Source organism: Gopherus evgoodei, chromosome 5 (assembly GCF_007399415.2).
Source record: "Gopherus evgoodei ecotype Sinaloan lineage chromosome 5, rGopEvg1_v1.p, whole genome shotgun sequence".
NCBI classification, from domain to species: Eukaryota; Metazoa; Chordata; order Testudines; family Testudinidae; genus Gopherus; species Gopherus evgoodei.
In genome coordinates this window covers 63,908,574-63,929,049 of record NC_044326.1, presented here as the reverse complement: position 1 = coordinate 63,929,049, position 20,476 = coordinate 63,908,574, and the positions used below count along the sequence as shown (strand labels likewise).

General features: G+C 46.1%; 1 protein-coding gene and 1 long non-coding RNA gene across 9 annotated transcripts in view; one reads left to right on the top strand and one right to left on the bottom strand.

Annotated features, from left to right (window-relative positions):
• Window positions 1–6,864, bottom strand: part of DCTD (dCMP deaminase) — a 39,388-nt gene extending 32,524 nt beyond the window's left edge. For 3 of the 5 annotated variants that reach the window (XM_030563511.1, XM_030563512.1, XM_030563509.1), the window contains exon 1: window positions 6,637–6,805. Coding sequence is in view for 2 of the 5 variants with exons in the window: in XM_030563509.1 (XP_030419369.1) it covers window positions 6,637–6,677 (41 nt within the window). In the remaining 3 variants the exon portion in view is untranslated. Of the gene's footprint in view, window positions 1–6,636 lie in introns of all 5 variants that reach the window. The other 2 variants (XM_030563513.1, XM_030563510.1) reach the window with 2 other exon arrangements.
• A 111-nt stretch (window positions 6,865–6,975) lies between these two features.
• Window positions 6,976–20,476, top strand: part of LOC115652034 — a 31,221-nt gene continuing 17,720 nt past the window's right edge. For 2 of the 4 annotated variants that reach the window (XR_004000518.1, XR_004000516.1), the window contains exons 1-3: window positions 6,976–7,274; window positions 11,427–11,513; window positions 18,019–18,234. This is a non-coding gene — a long non-coding RNA (uncharacterized LOC115652034). The remainder of the gene's footprint in view (window positions 7,275–11,426; window positions 11,514–18,018; window positions 18,235–20,476) is intronic. The other 2 variants (XR_004000517.1, XR_004000519.1) reach the window with 2 other exon arrangements.

Sequence of the window (20,476 nt, the reverse complement as noted above, 5' to 3'; positions counted from 1 at the left end):
CTCCACCAATGCGAAACAAGTAAACAAGGCTGTAAGCTATGCATGACGCTGTAACTGAAAGAATAAAAAGGTTGCCACGCCTCACGGCGGGGCGCTCTCCTGAACACACAAGCTGTCTGCGTCTGGTTCCTTCCCGCATCTGGTGACCCCGACGTGATTCCAGCCCTCCGTACCCACCGGCCGGTCGAGCCGTGGTGCACCTCAGTGCGTCTTTGCGCACTCCCTCGTGAGTATGGGGGGGGACTTGTCCGTGCAACAGAAGGCTCATGCGAAAGAGCTGGTTAAGTTACTCAAGGTAACCAGTCGCATCACAGCATCACAGCAACATGTGGAGGATTTGCTCCATGTTATAGAGGTTAAATGCCCTTGGTACCCCGAGAAAGGAACTCTCGAGGTTTCTGACTGGCAAAATGTAGGCGAACGGCTCTTAAAGGAGCCACGAGCGCCCATCCAACACATTTTGCTGTGGCAACATTGTGCAGAGGCAATCGGGCGTTTGTGAAAGGAGGCGCCCCCGCTTGCCTCTCCCACCCCTACCCCACCTCCCTCATATGTCACGGAGGTTAAAACCCCAAGTCCTGCACCCAGGGCGACAGCCCCTAGTCTAGCCCCCTCTGAGTCCTTGCTGTCGTCGCCCCCTCCCTTTTGCCCCCTCCGGCTCCGAGCGCAGTACAGGCTGCTTTCGGCCCCAGCTGGCTGTGAAGGAAAAAATATAGACAGAGGCGGAGCAAAAGGAAATACAAGTTACAGAACTGAAATTACGTTTGCAAAGCTTAACTGTCCAGTAAGACCCAACAGTGTGCCTTTGTGACCCTGGAGTCGGAAGCCACAGGCAGCCGACCTGGACTGGAATCTCTGAAAGAGACGCCGCAGGAGATTCCAGGGTGTAAGAGAACAGCCCTCCCAAGAGCAGAAGCATGTTGGAAATTCTGGACAAGCTGTATACAGGATAATCTCCCTTCCACCTCTCCCCCTCCTCTGAACATTACACACAGAAGTGGCCAGTCTGGACGTACCTGTGTAAGTATGAAAGAAGCTTCGGGCTTGGGGCATTAATATTTTCCTGAGTGATGTGGGAGCGTTCCCAACACTCTCCATTGTTGTTTTATTATTTTATTAATGAAGCTTCAAAATTCAGTTATATGGTGTATTTTCTTTATCTTCCCCCAGCGATCCTGTAGTGTCAGCCTGATCACCTGACACGAGGGATAGATTGGTAACAGAAATTTGTCACAGCTTGGTGAGCAATTTAGAAGGGGGGAGCACTGCAGAATTTACACCATCTATTTGTTTTACCCTTGTTATTTTGTGTTTGCTTTGGTTGGTACTGTTGGTGCTATATGTTAAGAATTGCATAAGTAAAAGTATGCCTTAATAGGATAAGGAAACGCTATTTGGTTCTGGTTCTGTTCTGTTTAACCGGTTACTGTTGTTTTTCTGCTCTGTATACATTTGGGCGTTAGGAGTGTGGGCGGAACTGAACCTCTCGTTCGTAATTCCTTGGAGTGGAAGCCAAGAGTGCGAGGAAGCTCTGAGGTTGAATTGAGATCCTTCTGTCCCGTCCCCTGTAGCGGACAGTGTATAGAAGTGGGAAAGTCTGACTTAGACTGTAATTCCCTCTGCGCTTTGTGTAATTTCTTTTTTCTGTTTAAGTGTCAGCAGACAGATGGGTGGGTCTCTAGGTAAACTCTCTAAAGGGGTTTGGATTTTTGTTCAGGTGGCAAGCCTCATGAAGGAGGACTCGGGTAGTCTTGTGAGTAAGAAGGTTTAAAAAAAAAAAAAAAAAAAAAAGACCAGGAGGGGTGGGGGCTAGTTAAAAAGCCCACCCTCCTAGCTAAACTAGTAGTGGAACAAGTTGGTGCCCATGGAAGGGACGGTTCAGCAAAAAAGCAGGATCGGGCCCAGGCAGGCAGGCAACAGACAGAGAGATTGGAAAACAGGTTGGAAAACTTTAAGGGTGTAGTGGAAGGAAGGAGTCAGTAAGTGTAAGCATGGAGATTTCAAATACCCAGGACTTACTTGGCATGGTGATTTAAGTTGATAAAAGTGGCTGTTGGGAGACAAGCAAGTGATTTAAGGGAGAGTGACAAGTTAACTCTGTAGTTGCTGGAGGAAACAGCAGTTGAACTTTGTAAAAATGCTAAAGAAAAGGGCTCTTGGTGTCTGTAAAATGTTTGTAAATAAATTTAGGCAAAGAAATTATTGGATTGCTATTATTTGGTTTGGCTATGAATAATTTAGTTAAATTAGCTGAAGAATGTATACAGTGTTATGTAATTGAAAACCTAGGCTGCTTATGAAACAAATATAAGAAAATCTGGGGTAATTCCTCTGTTCTTGCCTCAAGTCAACAAGGGTATTTGTATATTTCAAGCGATGATTGTCTGCCCAGAAGGGGTGGGTAGACCTCTGTTTTTTGTCTTTCAGATAATCAAAGAAAACTAATGCCAGCTAAACAGCATTCAACGTATCATGCATTTACTGGCACAACAGGAATTATGTTTTGTGTTCTATGTCCTGTCTTGTGGTGTTTGTCTCGTGGCCAAAATTGTTGTGTTTAATATTTTCATAGGATAGTCTAGTTAAAATTAAATAAAAGGGTTAAATGCAGATACTTGTTTTATTCCCCTTTGGAATACAAGGTGTTTGGATAAATCACAAAAATGTAATACACTAAAGTCTAATGCATTTGCTTAAGTAAGAAAAAGAAGCTTCATTGGCCAAATTGTTAATTAAAGAAATTGTTGTTATAATTTGCATGCCAACGGTCTTTGAAAGCAAAGACATGAAAAGTTAACCCACTCCCCATATTGTACATGGGATCTTTCTGGCTGCCTCAAATTTCTAGCCAGAGGGCTGGGGATGGTGGAAAGCCATTGGACTAGAGGTTGAATTCAATGAACTCCTCAAAGTGGGTGTGCTTGTTCTAGCTCGTTGCTCCAAAGTTCTGTAATAAGGTTATTTTAGTAAAAAAGTATGTGTGACATATATTAAATAATAAGACTAATGTACTGTATAATGGCAATGTTTACGTGTTCGTTGCTGGGAAAAGGTGTATAAGTAAAAAGTAAAAGTTTCCTTTGCAGGTTAAAGGAAGCCAAAAAGGGAAAACAAAAAAAAAAAAAGAACAGAATGAGTTAACTAAAAAGAAAAAAGAAGCTAGGAGACTGTAGATAAGACACTGTCTCCATTCAAGGACACTGCTCACAGCTAAAACTTGGCTGATAACCAAGGAAAGGGGGGTGGGGCTTGAATGTGCCCAAGCAGCTATGAGATTTGCAAAACACTGCCAGGCACTAATGAAATGTGTTAAGTTTCTTTTCTCACAGGTAAAGAAGCGCTACCCAAAGACCGAATCAGCCCTTGCCTTCCCGGATGCCCTTCAACTAGCCCTGGCAGGCTTTGTGGGCTCCCTGTCCTATCATATTCAGAAAGATCCTCGCCTGCATGCCATTTGTCACATTCCCACTGTATTTTGTAATTTTTGCCAGCAAACCCCCATAATTAATGCACTTACAGTTTTTACTGATGGCAGCCCCACCCGCGGTGTGGTTTCCTGGCGTTCTAACGCACAATGGCATTCAAAATTTACTACTCCCCAAACCAGCCCTCAGCAAGCAAAACTTGCTGCTCTCTGCTTAGCTTTTTCTCACTTCCCCAATATTCCACTTAATGTTATTACAAACAGTCTTTATGTTGCAAATGTTGGCACTGCTATAGCCGGCAGTTATGTTACTCCACTCATGGAGCGGTCACTCCTTGCCCTTTTCCTTACCCTCCAGCAATTGTTACGTGCCCGGACCCATCCCTTCTTCATTGCACATATTCGTAGCCACCTTCCCCTCCCCGGAATGTTATCTGAAGGCAACGCTTATGCTGATGCACAAGTGCGCATTTCCTGGGTTCACTCCCCTACCTCCAGCCACGCCTTTCATCATCAAAATGCTAAAGCGCTTGCGCACCAATTCTCCATCCCATTGGACGAAGCTAAGGCTGTTGTCCAACAATGCCCGCAGTGTTCCTCCCTTCATTCCTACCCTCCCACTGGCGTTAACCCCCGCGGCCTCGGTGCCAATCAACTTTGGCAAATGGATGTTACACGTTTTCCCCCTTTTTCCCCTTGGAATTTTCTTCATGTTACTGTTGACACTTACTCAGGTTACCTTTGGGCCACACCCCATAAAGGAGAACGTGTCCGACACGTTATCAATCACTTTGTTCGTTGCTTTTCTGTTATGGGCATCCCAGCCAAGCTCAAAACAGATAATGGGCCTGCATACTGCTCTCAACAATTTGCTGCATTTTGCTCCCGTTGGGGCGTTGTGCACACCTTTGGCATCCCCTACAACTCACAGGGCCAGGCCATTGTGGAGCGTGCCAACCGCACCTTAAAAACAGCTCTCCTCCAACAAAAAACAAAAGAGGGAATTCCGCCCACCTTGCCAGACAAGGAGGAGTGGTTAGCACACGTCTTATATACAATCAATCATTTAAATCTAGCACACGTCTTATATACAATCAATCATTTAAATCTTGTTTTTGATGGTACCCATTATGTTTCCCGCTTACAAAAACATTTTAGGTGCAAAGAAGAACTCCCCGCCCCAAAAGTGACGTATCGGCAACTCCCCGGCACTTCGTGGAGTGCCCCAGTTCCGCTGATAACCTGGGGGCGGGGATACGCGGCTGTCAGCACGCCACAAGGACCGGTGTGGGTCCCAGCTCGTTACATACGTCCGTGGAAGGAGGACCCCACTTGCAACCCACAGCATGGCGTGGCACCAGAGCCTTAGCGATCCCATTCCTGATTTTAACCCGTTAATAACTACAACAGTGACTTTGTCTCAAGAGCGATACCGCAGTCCTCCCAATGCTCCAGTGACATGGGGGCAGATGAAGTCTCTCTCCCAACAGGCTGACCACCTGCTAAAGCAACAAGATAAGGAGAAGTCCCCGGAGAATTTTTTACTTGCCCTTATTGCTTGCCTAAATGCTAAATTTTGTGTGATGTTATGTATAATGCCTTGGCCACCTCCTTGGTTGACATACCTGGCTTAATAATTAGTAATAGTAAAAATTTTAATTGGTTAGCTTGCTTAGCGGTTAAAGCTCTTAATGCCACGTCTATTGCAGTGGCATTGCTTAATGAGGAACAAATGCAGTTACGCCATGGTATTTTGCAAAATAGAGCTGCTATTGATTATCTTTTGCTTTTGCATTATTAAGGCTGTGAAAAAGTTAATGATATGTGTTGTTTTAATATTTCTGATCATTTTTATGCTATTGACAATCAATTAGCCATTATTAAGAATCTTACTGCTCAGATTCAAATTGACAGTGACCCCTTTTCATCCTGGTGGAACTGGCTATCTAGCTGGCTGCCGGGATGGGGTTGGCTACATCAGCTAATAACCTACGGAGGACTCTGCCTCTTATTCCTCGTGCTCACCTGCTGTGGCATTCAGTGCATTCCCTCCTTAATTTCATTGTGCACCCAAGGGTGCCCATGGTCCAAACAAAAGCCTGCCTTTTCCTTTTAAAAACAAAAGGTGGAGATGTAGGGATCGGTCCTGGCTGGCAAACCACCAGAAACCGCCCCCTGCAAAACCCCCTTTTGCCTTTGCCACAGAATGCTGATTTGTCTCGGAATGCTGACTCCATATTATCACAAGATTAGGAAAATACCGCACGCTCTGCCCACATGCAGTGGGTGAGGGGAAAAGGGGAAGAGAGAGTCCTCCACCAATGCGAAACAAGTAAACAAGGCTGTAAGCTATGCATGACGCTGTAACTGAAAGAATAAAAAGGTTGCCACGCCTCACGGCGGGGCGCTCTCCTGAACACACAAGCTGTCTGCGTCTGGTTCCTTCCCGCATCTGAACAGTAAAATCTAACAGGTTGTGGAATAGACTCAAGGGAAGAGGCAGAAGCACTCTCATGTGGGAAGATTTTAAATCAGATTTGGCAAAGAACATCTAATAAACGTGAACTCGGGAACAATCTCGCACTGGCAATACATTTGGACTCAATTTATTTAATTCGGAAGGGCTCTACTGCCACTGAGGATTTGAACCTGAGGCTTAAGACGGTAACCCACCTCTTCCTGCTAGTGAGTAGCACCTACCTAGACCCCAGGGCAATGGGCACATTATAAACCCTTCCAGCACAGTCGTGTCACCCCTAATGCCCAGGATGGCTGTTATTTGAAGGGGCTTTTATATCATTAGCCCCTGGTACTGTGCGGTGCCCCATCCACGATACCAGCCCCCGCATCGTCCTCCTTCCCATCCCATCCACCCCCGGCCCAGGGGGCATCCAGCAGCTGGCTCAGCCCCCACCCTGCCCTCACTCACTCCCCACAGAAAGACCCTACTTCTGTGGATTCCCTCCCTGCATCGAAGAAGAGCAGCAATTAACCGCGCTCCGCACCCCACCCCCGCGCTGCTGCTACCCGCCCCCCCGGGGCAGGGGCTGCACCACAGCGTGCGCCTCAGCCAGTGCAGGAGCGCCCCCGGGGCGTGGGGGGGTGCCTGAGGCCAGGGGACCCAGGGTGACTCCCAACAGCGCCCCGAGACACGCGGCCGGGGCCGATTCCCCTCCTCCGGGATGGAGCTCAGGGGCGACCGCTGGCTGTACCCGTTAAACTGGCCGCAGGGGCTAGGCTGATCCCCGTTCATCTCGCTAACACCAACTCCACCGCTTCTGCTGCCCCCACGCGCGCGTTGTACCCGTGCTCTTTGGCGCCAAAGCTGGAGGCGGGGGGGGGGGGGAGCCGCTGGGCCCCGCCCCCGCCGCTTGACCGCACCCAACCGTTCGCTTTGGGGCGCGCGTCGGGCTCCGGCAGAGGCCGGTGGCTGGGCTGGGAGGGGAACGCAGGGCAGAGCTCCGGGACTTCAGCTCCCAGCATGCCACGCCCCATCTCGGCGAGGCGGCCCGGGCAGCATGGCATGCTGGGAGTCGTAGTCCCACGGGGGTGGGGCCGTGCAACTCCTGCCCCGGTTCACTGCTGTTCAGCGCAGGAGGCTGTTAAGGCAGAACTAGTCCTCGGGCCTGAGCTGCTGGCAGGATGTCTGCACGGTCCCCTGATCCGGACCGAGTGCCATCAGCCCCCTGCGGGTGAACGCATAGGAAGTCACCAGCACGCCCAATGGTAGCGAACGATTAAAATATCTTGTCTGCCCTCCAGTGCCCATAGCTCTGCTCCCCACAAAGGCCACGGGAGCGGCGGAGGGCAGACTTTGGCAGAGGTGAAAGTAAGACGGTACCGAGGACAGGTAAGAAAAGGTGCAGTAGCTACAGGCAAGAAAATGGAGCATTCTCTCCGCCTCCGCCTCTGCTCCAGCAAAATAGAGGGTCCGGGAGCCCAGCTCCACGAATCTTCGGGGCCGGGTCTCCCCCCGGCCCCACCTGCTGCCCCCTGCGCCTCCCCTGAGTGTGCCTCGGCCCCCTTTGCTGCCCCCATGCACCTCCCTGGGTCCCAGAGCAGAGCGTTTGTCTCTCCCTGTCCCCTGCAGCTCCATGCTGCCTGCCCGCATTAACTGCCGCCACGGGGTCCTAGTGCCCCCTGCACTACTACCAGGGCAGGCTGCCCTTCCCCCTTGGACCTTTTCATTTTCCAGTGGGACCCTCCACCAGTACAGCCACCCCTCTTCCCGCAGTCACTGCTCTTGCCCCACACTGGGCATGGGACAGCCCCAGTGAGGCTGCAGTGAGGGGCAGCAGCGGGGAGGAGGCGCACATGTGATGGCAGCTGCCCCCCCCGGCACCCACGACAGGGGAGGCGAGGGGGATTCCTGGACCAGAGAGGGGCCCTAGGAGCATGTGCAGTGACGGGGGGGGGGGGGGTGCTGCCAGGGGGAAGAAGGGGGTCCCTACCCCAGAGCTCGCTACTGCCAGCAGGGAGAGGGTGGGGGGAGCCCTTCTCTCTGGCTTCAGTCCCAGGGTAGCCTGCCTGCACCCCAAACTCATCCCCAGCTCTGACCCACCCCAGAGCCCACACCCCCAGCCAGAGCCCTCATCCCCCTGCACCCTAACCCTCTGCCTCAGCCTTGAGTCCCCTCCCAAACCCCTCATCCCCAGCCACATCCAAAATCCACCCCCAGCCTCACCCCACAGCTCTCACCGCTTCTCCCCTTCCCTCCACACCCCCTCTTATCCTCAAACTCTCTCCCAGAACCTGCACCTCCTCCCTCCACATGCCCTCCCATCCCCAAACTCCCTCCCAGAGCCTGCACCCCTCCTGCACCCTAGTCCACTGCCCCAGCCCAGGGCCTGAACCCCAGACCTCCTCCCCCACCCAAACTCCCTCGCAGAGTCTTGGGAAGGTGAGGGGTGGAGTTTGGGCAGGGGCAGGTTCTGGGCACCACCAAAATTTCTACTACCGCTGCCGGCAAGAGCTGGTGCATCATACCGGGGTGGACTGGCTTCCTGAGGCAGCAATTTAAAGAGCTAGAGCCCAGGGCCCTTTAAATTGCTGCCAGAGCCCCGCTGCCAGTGCAATGAGGTAGTGGCTGTGGGGCTCGGGTGGTGATTTAAAGGGCCCAGAGCCCTTTAAATCGCCACTGGAGCCCCACTGCCACTACCCCAGGGCTCTGAGGACAATTTAAAGGGCCTGGGCCCTTTAAATAGCTCCTGGAGCCTGCTGGAGCCCTGAGGTAGCGGTGGCAGGGTTCTAGTGGCTATTGAAAGGGTTCGGGGCTCCTGCTCCCTCTACCACCCTGGGCCTGGTTTAAAGGGCTCGCCTCTTCTGGTGGAGGCCCCCCCTCCTCCAGATTCCAGAGTACCAGCAAGTCCTTTAAATTACTTTCAGCCCTGGACTTTGGATACCCATGCGCAGTTTGCAGACATCCCTCCTTCCGAGGGACATCTTGGATTTGAATCCCAGAGTCAGCTGTGTTTCACACAAACCAGGCCACTCCCCCCTCTGGGGCTGGAAATTATTTACATCAGGAGTAAGGTACCATGGATGGAGCCCTGCAGGGATCTGCATCCCGTGATCCGCAAACATGGTCCACAGATATCCACCGCATCCGTGGATATCAAGCAAATATCAATGAGTTTGCAAAGCTATAACCTGGGGTCATAGTTTAAATGAAGGAAATTAAACCAACAGCATTTTAAGTTTCTTGCATGAGTAACTTTTGTGTGTTCCTCATTGAGGGTCTGCCACATTTTGCATCTTATTCTTGGGTCTTTGCATAGACACATACACTATGTGCATTTCACACAGATGTTTTACAAGTAAACCTTGTTTATTCAAACCCCAATTATCAAACTTTTAGGTTATCTAAAATTCATTTTTGTCCCCAGAATATGAGATTCATATAGAAAGTAAATTGTATTTATCCACCACCTAGCCAAAAGTTTTAGCTGTCTCAAAAGATATTCAGACAACTGGAGTATACCTACATATACAGTGTCTAATACAGTGCAAGTAAAGATTCAAGATCCAGTGCATAATATAATGCTAGTTATGTGCTCCCTTCTGTGGCTGGCCAGCTCTACCAGCAATCCGTGGTCTTATTTCCTGTCTGTCCTGTTAGGGTAGCTGGCAGCATTTGCTCTGCAGTCGTGGCACTCAAATGAGTGCAAGAAAGAATTGCACTTATTGCTGTCTGCTGCACAGGGCTGCGAGGAGGAGGTAGAGAGTATACAAAAGGACTGGCAAAAATCCATCCCTAAGTGTTTGAAGTGGACACTAATAGTAGGCTCAAAACAGAGGTCCTTATCACTTAAATGTAAAGAGCTTCTTTAGAGTTCTGAATCAGCAGACTATCATTTTTGAGCATAGGAAACTACAAGGTGGAAGACATTTCATTTCAGATATATATTCCTGTTCATTTGTAAACCTGAAAAATCTATCAATGCAGTAGCCAGGTATACAAGAGATCAGTCCTACAGCCTTTACTCAGGCAGAATTTCCATTTACTTTAACATCTGAGCAAGGACTACATAGTCATGTCTCTAACTCTGTTAATTTCATATGTACAGAAAATGTTTTTGCAAAGTTATAGTTAACTGAAACAGAAAAAAAAATTAAAAGGAAAAGAAAATTAACTAAATAATTATCTGCAGGGAAGACAGAATCCTGAAGGTGAAATGAAAGACCTGATTATGGTTGTTCATGGAAAGTTAAAGAACACTTATTTAATAAATCTTATTCTCCAGAGAATAATTTAGCAGTTAAACAAGTTTCTGGTATCTGTATGCATATATGTGCCTTCCCTAAGTATAAAACAGAGAATTAATGCTACAATTATCCATTCTAAATTAGGTTTTGTTCCTAGTTATTTTTCTTATTTGCAAAGTTTATGGTTCTGAAGACAAACCATAATAAATATTTAACATTTCAAAACAGTTTATTTCTTTATGCTACGCACACACAACAAATTATTTTTTCTCTTCTGTGCCCTGAAGAAATAATATATTACAGTAAAATTATAAGCATTTGTTTCTTCCAGTGTTTTTTTTGTTTAGCCAGAATGTGGTAGTGTTCCCTCCAGTGAATTTTTCATAATCTAAAATGATTAGGTACCTTTGGAGACAGTTCCCTCTGTCTACATCCACTGCACTTTCCACCAAGGAATAATATATAAAATTCAGCCAAAAATCTGATCTCTCACTTTGCAAACAGGATCATGTTAAAAACAACAACAAAGAAATAGATATAGTTTGTAAAATAACTATTCAGACTATTTTGTGCAGTTTTAATATAAAAACTGATATTTTAGGACAAGTAATTATAATAAAATACATTTTGAAATATAATAGTGAAATTTCTCTGGCATTGTTATCAAAAGAAGTTTCAGTCCTTTACCAGAACAAGGACATTCAGCCCTTATTGATAGTGTCACGGGAATATGGTACTTTAAAGTTATCTTTAAAGTAGGTGTGAGCTCTGGAAGAAACAGGTTTAAGCAAAACCTCTCTCAGGTACTTCACTCACTGTTTTTGTTGCCTATGTATCTGACATTTTAGCTCTTTCACTATTCCTTTCTCTTTTGTTCCAGAGGAGGAGAAAGTGAAGAAAAGTGAAGTATTTCAGAAAACCTATCATATAAAGAGAGAGGTTAGAAGTTCCTCCTGAGTTTTCTTTTTTCTTAAGAGTTTTCAGCAATGCCTATTGCAAGCACATTTGTATAGATGTCAATACATAATATTACATTTAGCCACTTAACCTATCAAGTGGATTACAAACATTTGAGATGTCCTTGCAATGGAGAAGCCAGTTAGCTGCAAAAGAGACTCATATGCTAAATATTTAACCACTTGGCAACTGTTCATCAATTACTCAGGAAAAGAATCAGTGTAGAGAAATCCCAGCAATATGGTTAATTTTTTGCCATATTCTTGGATTTCTCTACATTGATATGGGACTGGTTTTGCTAATTTATTTCTTGTAAATTTGATCTCTTCCCCATTCTCAGACTGCTACCAGCTTGCATAAACTGCTTCCTTATGTTCTCAGGATGTTGCTTCCTTGAACAACTTGAGTAAAGATGGTGGTATTGAAGGTATGACCAACACTGAATTCAAGTTTTCTACTGTCTCCTCCAAGATCTCTTCTCTTTTTGAACATCTTATTCTCTGTCTTCCAGTTTCAAAATCTCTGTCGTTTATCAGCCTCCTAAATCCGACTTCCTCCCTGGGGGAAGGAGAAAACTCTTTAATATCTTCTCCCTGATTCTCTCTGAAGTCTCCTTTGCAAACTTCACCCTTACTGGGGACTTGAATGAACATATTGACAACATATGTTTATATTTCTTCTAATATACTTTCCATTTTTGACTGTCACAGCTTTGTATCGTTTATCATCTCACTTAAGAATGTCCATAGACATACAATAGTTCTCCTTATCCCCCATCGTTTTCTTATTTTACTCATGCCATCGTAAGAACAGCCAATGGGCCATACTGGGTCAGACCAAAGGTTCATGTAGCCCAGTATCCTGTCTTTCAACAGTGACCATTACCAGATGCTTCAGAGGGTATGAACAGAACTGGTAATCATCAAGTCATCCATCCCTTGCCGCCTATTCCCATCAACACTGACCACTCTGGTTACAGTTAGACACTCTCTCCATTGCGTTGCTCCTCAGAAAATTACCCTGTCTCACTACTCATTGCTTTGATAGATTCTCCAACTGAATTTGCTCGTTCAAACCTTTGCTTGCTGATCCTTCCTGTGGCTCACACGTTAATATTTACAGCCCTAACCAGTTTCTGCTTTTAATCAACTTGTCTCCATCAAAACCCACACTATTCCTTGCACATCAAGTTCCCTTGTTACACAGACCAGCTGCACTGAAGGGCACAGACCAGTACCTCAAAAGACAACAGCACAGGTTCTGTCTCCAGGCCCACCACAGGAACTGGAAGTTCTCATCAGACACTTAACTAGGATGCTCATTTGTGATGGGGTGGACTAGGCCCAAAGGCCCCTGCTTGAGGCCTCAGGGTTCTGCCACACCCATCCTGGGGAAGGAGCAATGGAAAGGCCCTCCAAGCAGGATAGAGTGGCTGCAGGGGAAGCAGCCAAACAGCTGTATAAAAGGAACTGCAGCGCAGTACAGCAGTCAGTTGCTGCTTAAAACAGGAGAAGAAAGGACTGTAGGCCTGGATGCCTGGAAGAGCAGCAGGGCCTCAGGAACCATTGAGGGAGCACCTGGCTGGTTGCTAGAACTGTGTAGGGACTGAGCCTGGGGAGGGCTTCAGGAAGATAGGGTCTCCAGGAAGGAAGCTCTGGGGATACAGCCCCATACCAGGGCTCGACTACTTAAAGACCACAGCCCAGGGAGGGCTAGAAGGAGACACCACCAGAGGGGTACTGAGAGAGATCTCGGTGGACCGTATACCCCTAAAGGGGTTTGTGCTAGTTAACATGCAGACAGTGTTAACATGCTGTGGCCAGAGCGCTGTGTCACTGACAAACCTGCCTGAAAATCACAGAAAGGGGTTACTGGGGGGGGGGGGGCACTCATGAGAGGTGGGTGCCAACCCTGTTACACCACTGGTTTGCAAAGTAAATCATCTATTCTTATTTCCAATGGTTCAGGCAATCTTTGCCCCCTGTCTTCCAGAACATTATCTTCTCCACCCACTCACACCACACTCTAATCCCAATCATTTTCCAGGAATTTGTTTTCTGCTTTCAGTATACAGTTGCCTGTTTCATGACAATATCTCCTCCACCTGCAATACCTGCTCACGCTTTTCTTAGCTTTCTTTTTCCTCTCCACACCTTTCCTTGTTCTTTGTGGACATTTGACATCATCTAGCCCTTTATGAAAATTACCTACTCTCTTGACTCTTTCTCTTTTGTCATTCATTTCTGTCTCTTTTCCTTGCTTTCCTACATTACTTCCATTGTCTGGTACCTGTTCCCAATGCTTTAAAATCTGCTACTGTCCATAAACTTCTTAAAAACCCTTCCTTAACCATGTAGCGTTGTTGCCATGTTGATCTCAGGATATTAGAGAGACAAGGTGGGTGAGATAATATCTTTTATTGGACCAGCTTCTGTTGGGGAAAGAGATAAGCTTTTGAACTTACAGAGATCTCTTCTTCAGGTCTGACCATGACATTCTCTCTTGCCACCACTTCAGCTTTAACCTTGCCTTTCTTGGCAAAATTCTTAATAGCCTTTTCTCATCTCTTCCAGCACATATCAATAGCCTTGAGCATTAGCAACTTGGGGTTTACTTTGGCCATATCAGGGAAACTGTTTTTCCTTTTATAGTTATTGACCTTTTTCTGCAGATGTAACTTCCTTCTATCTACTTATTCTCCTTGACCTCAGAAAAGCATTCCATCCTGTGGGACAGCTTCCATTGCTATTGCAAACAATTCTCCTGCCAGTTTCATTCTTAGTACACCTATCAAACCCCTCTGTTTGCAGTGATGGCTTCTCATCTGTGCTAAGCCTAAAATTTCTCCTGTATGGAGTCCCACAAGGCTTAATTCTTAGTCTCCTGCTATTTTCTATCTACCTCTCCCTTTCAGTCATCTTAACTCTACCTTTAATCTTAGTTATCACAGTGATGATACTCAACTCTCTATATAAAAGAAGCTATACCAAATAGATGTGTTATATCTGTATGTGAGCCTTAAAGCTAGAAGGCTTAAAGTAGGGGTATCAAAAATATTTCCGTGGTGAGGGCTGAATTACCCTTTCAGCAACAGTCTGTGTGCCCAAGTAAAAACCACTGGCAGGAGGCATATTTTGCAGTCTTCTATGACTTCAGAATACTCCTCTTCAGTTAGCAAAGTTAAACAGTGATTTCTTTTCTTTCTTTCTTTTCTTTTTTAAGGAAATACACTCATACAATCTCCCTTCCTCTATTCATTAAGTTACATCTCCATGCACTCCTCCTTTGACCAGTATCCCTCCTCCTGCCTTCCAACACTGTGTGAATTTTCCATCTTTCCCATCTTCCCAGCCCCACCTCGGATGTTTTCCTTCCCCCATAATAATGTGGGCATTTTTCTTTCTCCTCACCCACCCACTTACATTTTGGGATTCCCTCCGTTCTTTATCTCTTCCTCTCTACTCCCTTTGAGATTATCCCCATCCCCTTTGGGATTCTTTTCACCCTCTTGTCTTCTCTTTCCCTTCCCACTACTCTGAGTCTCTAGTCCTTTCACTCTTGGGGCATTTTTATCCTGGATCCTGTTTTCTTGGGATGGCAGGAACTGGGGGAGCAAGAGGGGTGGGAAGTAAGTGCTCACCTGAGCCTACTGTGGTAGGGGTCCACAAGGATAAGTGCTCCCCTGAGCCCAATGCTACAAGCTTGATGGCAGTAGTGACAGAGACATAGCAGAAGAGGCTGGAAAGGAGCCCCCATTTTGAGCCCTGGCTGTGATGCTTGGAGCAGTGTCTGCTTAGCAGTAAGAGAAGGGTGAGGGAGCTCAAATACCTGTGCCCTATCAGGTTTGAGCTCTTTTCTCTTTTTCTCCCATTCGTGCTCTGTCTCTGTCTCAGCTTCTTTGAACTAGTTATAGAGGAACAGCTGAAAGTTGCTTTGATGTGTCAAAGGTGCACAGTGGGCTGGACTGGGTCCATAGGCAATATATTTAACACCCTAGCTTCAAGGGAACAGAAACTGTCTGCTCACCCTATAGATGTAATAAGAAAATGTAGCTGCTGATAGGCTTAATTTATATCATAGATGGAGCTGGTATCATACTTAAGATTGCCTCACACTTTCGTATTGTAAAACCCTATTTTCAGTTGCTTTTAACTGCCAGTCTTTAATCATCTCGGCTGAAATTTTCCATGTTGTGTGTCTTTTTCTGTAATTATGTTATTCTTTATTTTCCATTTTGTGTTGGTATTGAGTTAATGATATTACAGTTCTAAAATCTTTATAAATGAAAGCAGCATTCATTCAGCAGGGTTGGGCCACTTTTAGACAGGAGGCAGCAAATGAGAGGTGGAGAATCCTTGCATGGAGCCCCGAGCAGCTCTGTGCTAAGGAGCTGGTGGGGTCATGAAAGCAGTAAGCAGGATGCTGCCTGCCCTCAGGGGGGAACTTTAGGTACTTTGGAAAAGTACTTAGATGAGGTAGGTCTATGGGCAGTGTTGAAGGAGAGGTGTGAGCTGGTTATTCTCCGCTCTTATCCCTCCAATATTACAGAGGAATATTAGGGTTGTAAGGGTTGATGTTAATAGAAGTTATCTTTGCTTTGAGGCTACCCTTGGTTTAGAGCTACAGGGGAAAATAAAGCAATCAAAATAACATAAAATATTAATTTATTTTTCAAAACTGATGAAGCAGAAGGAAGTTGAAATGTGACATTAGTCATTTACAAGCAAGTCCACCAAGAAATTCCCTATAGTTGCGACAACAGTCCTGAAGAATCTGTAGAGGCAGCTAACAAGGAAATCTCTAAAGGTCTTCACTGTACATTTGTCTTTTCAGATACATATTTTTCTCCACACAAGCTAAACATTTTATACAAGCACAGTAAGAAATAGTCTAGGAAACATAAAAGCTTTATGGCTTTTTTGAAAACTTGCTGGTTTTGCTGATACAACTCCCTATGATATGGTTCAATTTTAATAACAGTGGAAAGTGTTTCAGTGCATAGGGTTTTTTAATGCATTTTAAGAATCTTTCAAAGGGATTTAAGAACTGCTCTTTTGTACAAAGGCTTTCAGCCTTTGGAAGACATTGAGCAGTGCTTCAGATGAACTACAGTGAGAGAACCTGAAATTATCTAGTGCACTGGAATCAATATCAAGCAATATTTTTTTTTCTGAAAGAAATTCAATCTGACAGAAAAGAGTAAGAGCAATGTAAGGAAACCAAGACTCTGGCTAAAGAGCTGGATATAGAAATTCCCTGTAAACCCGTACAAATTAGTTGATGTCACCAGAGCAAGAAAACCAGAGTGACAGAATAAAATGTTATCCAGGTTCCGGAATACTTTATTATTGCCACCTTGGGTCACTAAGCTTCGCAAGCTATATCCATCAACTTTGATAGCAATTTATAAACTAACAATGGAGGCTAGATGGTGCAGTGTTTTAATGTACTAACAATTTACATTGAAACACCTGGGTTCAAAATTGGCTAAGACACAAGTAAAAACAGTTTGTTGGTCTCAGCCTGCTCTCTAGTGGACAATTGCACATACATCCAATCCTATGACAATTTTATCTGAGGAGAATCTAAAGAATGAGATACATTAAGATACTCTTAAGAATAGAGGGGGTGGTGTTTTGTATTTTCTAGATTACTTTGAAACCCCATGAGAGGTATTCGTGATGCTGGCAGACCAAGTGTCAGGTTATGCAAAGGCCCCTGGGCCTCACTGAACTCTGATAAATGCATAGTTGGAAACCAGTCTGGCTCGCCTGTGTGTTAATATTGTTAAAACAAATTAGAGTAATAATAATGTGTTTAGTGTTTAGACTTTATGAAATGTTTGTAGGATGCTGCATGTATTACTCTTTCTTATAATATTTGTCCCCATGTTATAAGGTAATATTTAAGTATTTGCTCTGTAACTATAAAAGTGTTTGCTCAACCTGTAAAATCCCACAGTTAGGAGAGAAGCATTACCAAGTGTGAATTACTAGTTTACCACAAGAGGTGGTGTATAGACACTAGACAAACTATTGTGCAACATCAGTGGGCAAAAGACTGTTAATGGCTTGCCCCACATCAGTGAAGAGGGCACCTGCACAAGCCCTTGTCCCATCACAGCTTGAGTGCTGGGGGAAAGGAATAAAAATCCCCATTAAGGAGAAATTATCATCACTATGCTGCTTAGAATTCAGAGAATGCAATATTTCTGAGCATAAGTAAGGGATCTCCAAGCTACTTAATATGGGTTAGCCCTAAAGGACATATAGAGCTTGCACATAGAGTAGCTACTATCATCTTGTGGAACTTAAGATTGTAACTCATTTGTTTCAGAGTAGCAGCTATATTAGTCTGTTTCCGCAAAAAGAACAAGAGTACTTGTGGCACCTTAGAGACTAACAAATTTATTTGAGCATAAGCTTTCATGGGCTAAAACCCACTTCATTGGATGCATGCAGTGGAAAATACAGTAGGAAGGTATATATATACACAGAGAACATGGAACAATGGGTGTTACCATACACACTATAAGGAGAGTGATCAGTTAAGGTGAACTATTACCAGCAGGAGAGAAAAAAAACCTTTTTGTAGTGGTAATCAAAATGGCCCATTTCCAGCAGTTGACAAGAAGGCATGAGGAACTGTGGGGGCGGGGTGGGGGGAATAAACATGGGAAAATAGTTTTATTTTGTGTATGACCCATCCGCTCCCAGTCTTTATTTAAGCCTAATTTATTAGTGTCCAATTAGCAAATTAATTCCAATTCAGCAGTCTCTCGTTGGAGTCTGTTTCTGAAGTTTTTTTTGTTGTAATATTGCGACTTTTAGGTCTGTAATCAAGTGACCAGGGAGATTGAAGTGTTCTCCAACTGGTCTTTGAATGTTATAATTCTTGACATCTGATTAGTGTCCATTTATTCTTTTACGTAGAGACATCAAGACATCCCAACGGTACTGATGGAACGTTATCCTCATAAATACTGCATTCCTTTCTTGGCCACCCCAGCTCAAAAAGTGCACAGTAGAATTGGAAAAAGCCCAAAAAAGGACAACAAAGGTGATAGAAGCTTCCAGATAAGGGGAGATTTTAAAAGATAAGGACTATTTACTTTAGAGAGAAGATAAATAAGTAATGCCATAATAGAGGTATGTCAAATAATAAATGATACAGCAAAAGTAAATTGTCTTCACCTACTTACCCTCTCTCATAATACAAGGACAGGAGAGACCTACTGAAATTAAAAGGTGACAAATTTAATACTGATAAAAGGAAGTCATTTCAGAAGGCAAAATTAACCTGTGACATTCATTGCTAGAAGAGTTTAGCAGGACTTTTATGTAAGTGCCTAATACTTTTTTATCTGGGCGCCTAAACCCAGACTTAGGTGCCTTAGGCCATGGCTACACTTACAGTTCTGCAGCGCTGGTAGTTACAGCTGTGTTCGTACAGCTGTGTAGGGCCAGCGCTGCAGTGTGGCCGTACTGACAGCTACCAGCGCTGCAGTGTGGCCACATTTGCATTTGCAGTGCTATTGGGAGTGGTGCATTGTGGACAGCTATCCCAGCATTCAAGTGGCTGCAACGTGCTTTTCAAAAGAGGGGGGTGGGGTGGAATGTGACAGGGAGCGTGGGGGAGACAGAGAGAGTGGATTTTTGGAGCTGACACTGTTCTCAGCTCCCTGCCTTGCAAGTTGTAAGGACTGGAAGATACACAGTGCCTACCTTCAATCATTTTAAAAGTTTTGACCTTTCCCCCACCTGTCTCTTATTCATTAAATGCTAATTATGCACTCCTAAATAGCCGTCAGACCACATAAACAGTTGCTCAACATTATCCCTCCCCCCTCTCTCCTCAAGCAAACAGCTTTGAACATTCCAAAGCAATTCTCCTGCCTTCGCTGGCTCGCTTGCTGGAGCACAGAGCAGCTGTGTTTGTTTTTTAGCAAGTAGCTACGGGGAGATCGGAGTTCAGCCATTCTTCTGGTTTGTTGTGGACAGGAATTCTGGGATACCTCCTTATACCCCGGAGGCCAATAAAAGCACTGGTGGTGTCCACACTTGCTGACCAGCGCTGCATCACCAGCGCTGGAATCGCTACACCCTAGGCAGACCAGGTGTACAGCCAGCGCTGCAACCAGGGAGTTGCAGCGCTGGCTGTGTTTTGCAAGTGTGGCCACATCCTGAGTTGCAGCGCTGTAACCCCCTCACCAGCGCTGCAACTCTCCAGTGTAGCCACGCCCTGAGTCCCAGTTTTAGGGTCCACTGTGGTCCACAAAACTCTCACCAAAGCCTGTAAGTGCCTAAAATCATTCAAGACCTAAGTTTTCAGGGTAAAAGTTCCCTGGGTGCCTATGTTTCTGCCTCTGGGCATACACACTGTTGCCCCACTCTGAGTGTCTGGATACCAATCTCACATCCACAAGCTGAGGAAGATAGGTGTTTGCTCGCTTATCTTGCATGCAGGGCCTGATCTGGTTAGCAAGAATGACTGAGAATGTGGTGGTAAGGCTGCCCACCAGGTAAGTATGAGACCCAGGGTCCAAGGTCCCTACTCCAGTCACTGTTTCATTATTTAGCCACATTAGAAGAGCTTCAACAGGAGAGTCTAAGACACATCTCTCTCTCAGGCCATGTCTACATCTAAAATTTTGCAGCGCTGGTTGTTACAGCTGTATTAGTACAGCTGTATAGGGCCAGCGCTGCAGAGTGGCCACACTTACAGCAACCAGCGCTGCAAGTGGTGTTAGATGTGGCCACACTGCAGCGCTGTTGGGCGGCTTCAAGGGGGGTTCCGGGAACGCGAGAGCAAACCGGGAAAGGCGACCAGCTTCGCCGCGGTTTGCTCTCGCGTTCCCGGAGCCACCCAGCAAACCGCAGGGAAGGAGACCTGCTTGCTCGGGGTTCCGGGAAGAGAGAGCAAACCGTGGAAGGAGACCAGCTTCGCCGCGGTTTGCTCTCGCGTTCCCGGAGCCACCCAGCAAACAGCAGGGAAGGAGACCTGCTTGCTCGGGGTTCCGGGACCGAGAGAGCAAACCGGGGAAGGAGACCAGCTTCGCCGCGGTTTGCTCTCGCGTTCCCGGAGCCACCCAGCAAACCGCAGGGAAGGAGACCTGCTTGCTCGGTGTTCCGGGACCGAGAGAGCAAACCGGGGAAGGAGACCAGCTTCGCCGCGGTTTGCTCTCGCGTTCCCGGAGCCACCCAGCAAACAGCAGGGAAGGAGACCTGCTTGCTCGGGGTTCCGGGACCGAGAGAGCAAACCGGGGAAGGAGATCAGCTTGATTACCAGAGGCTTCCTCCTTCCACGGAGGTCAAGAAAAGCGCTGGTAAGTGTTTACATTGGATTACCAGCGCTGGATCACCAGCGCTGGATCCTCTACACCCGAGACAA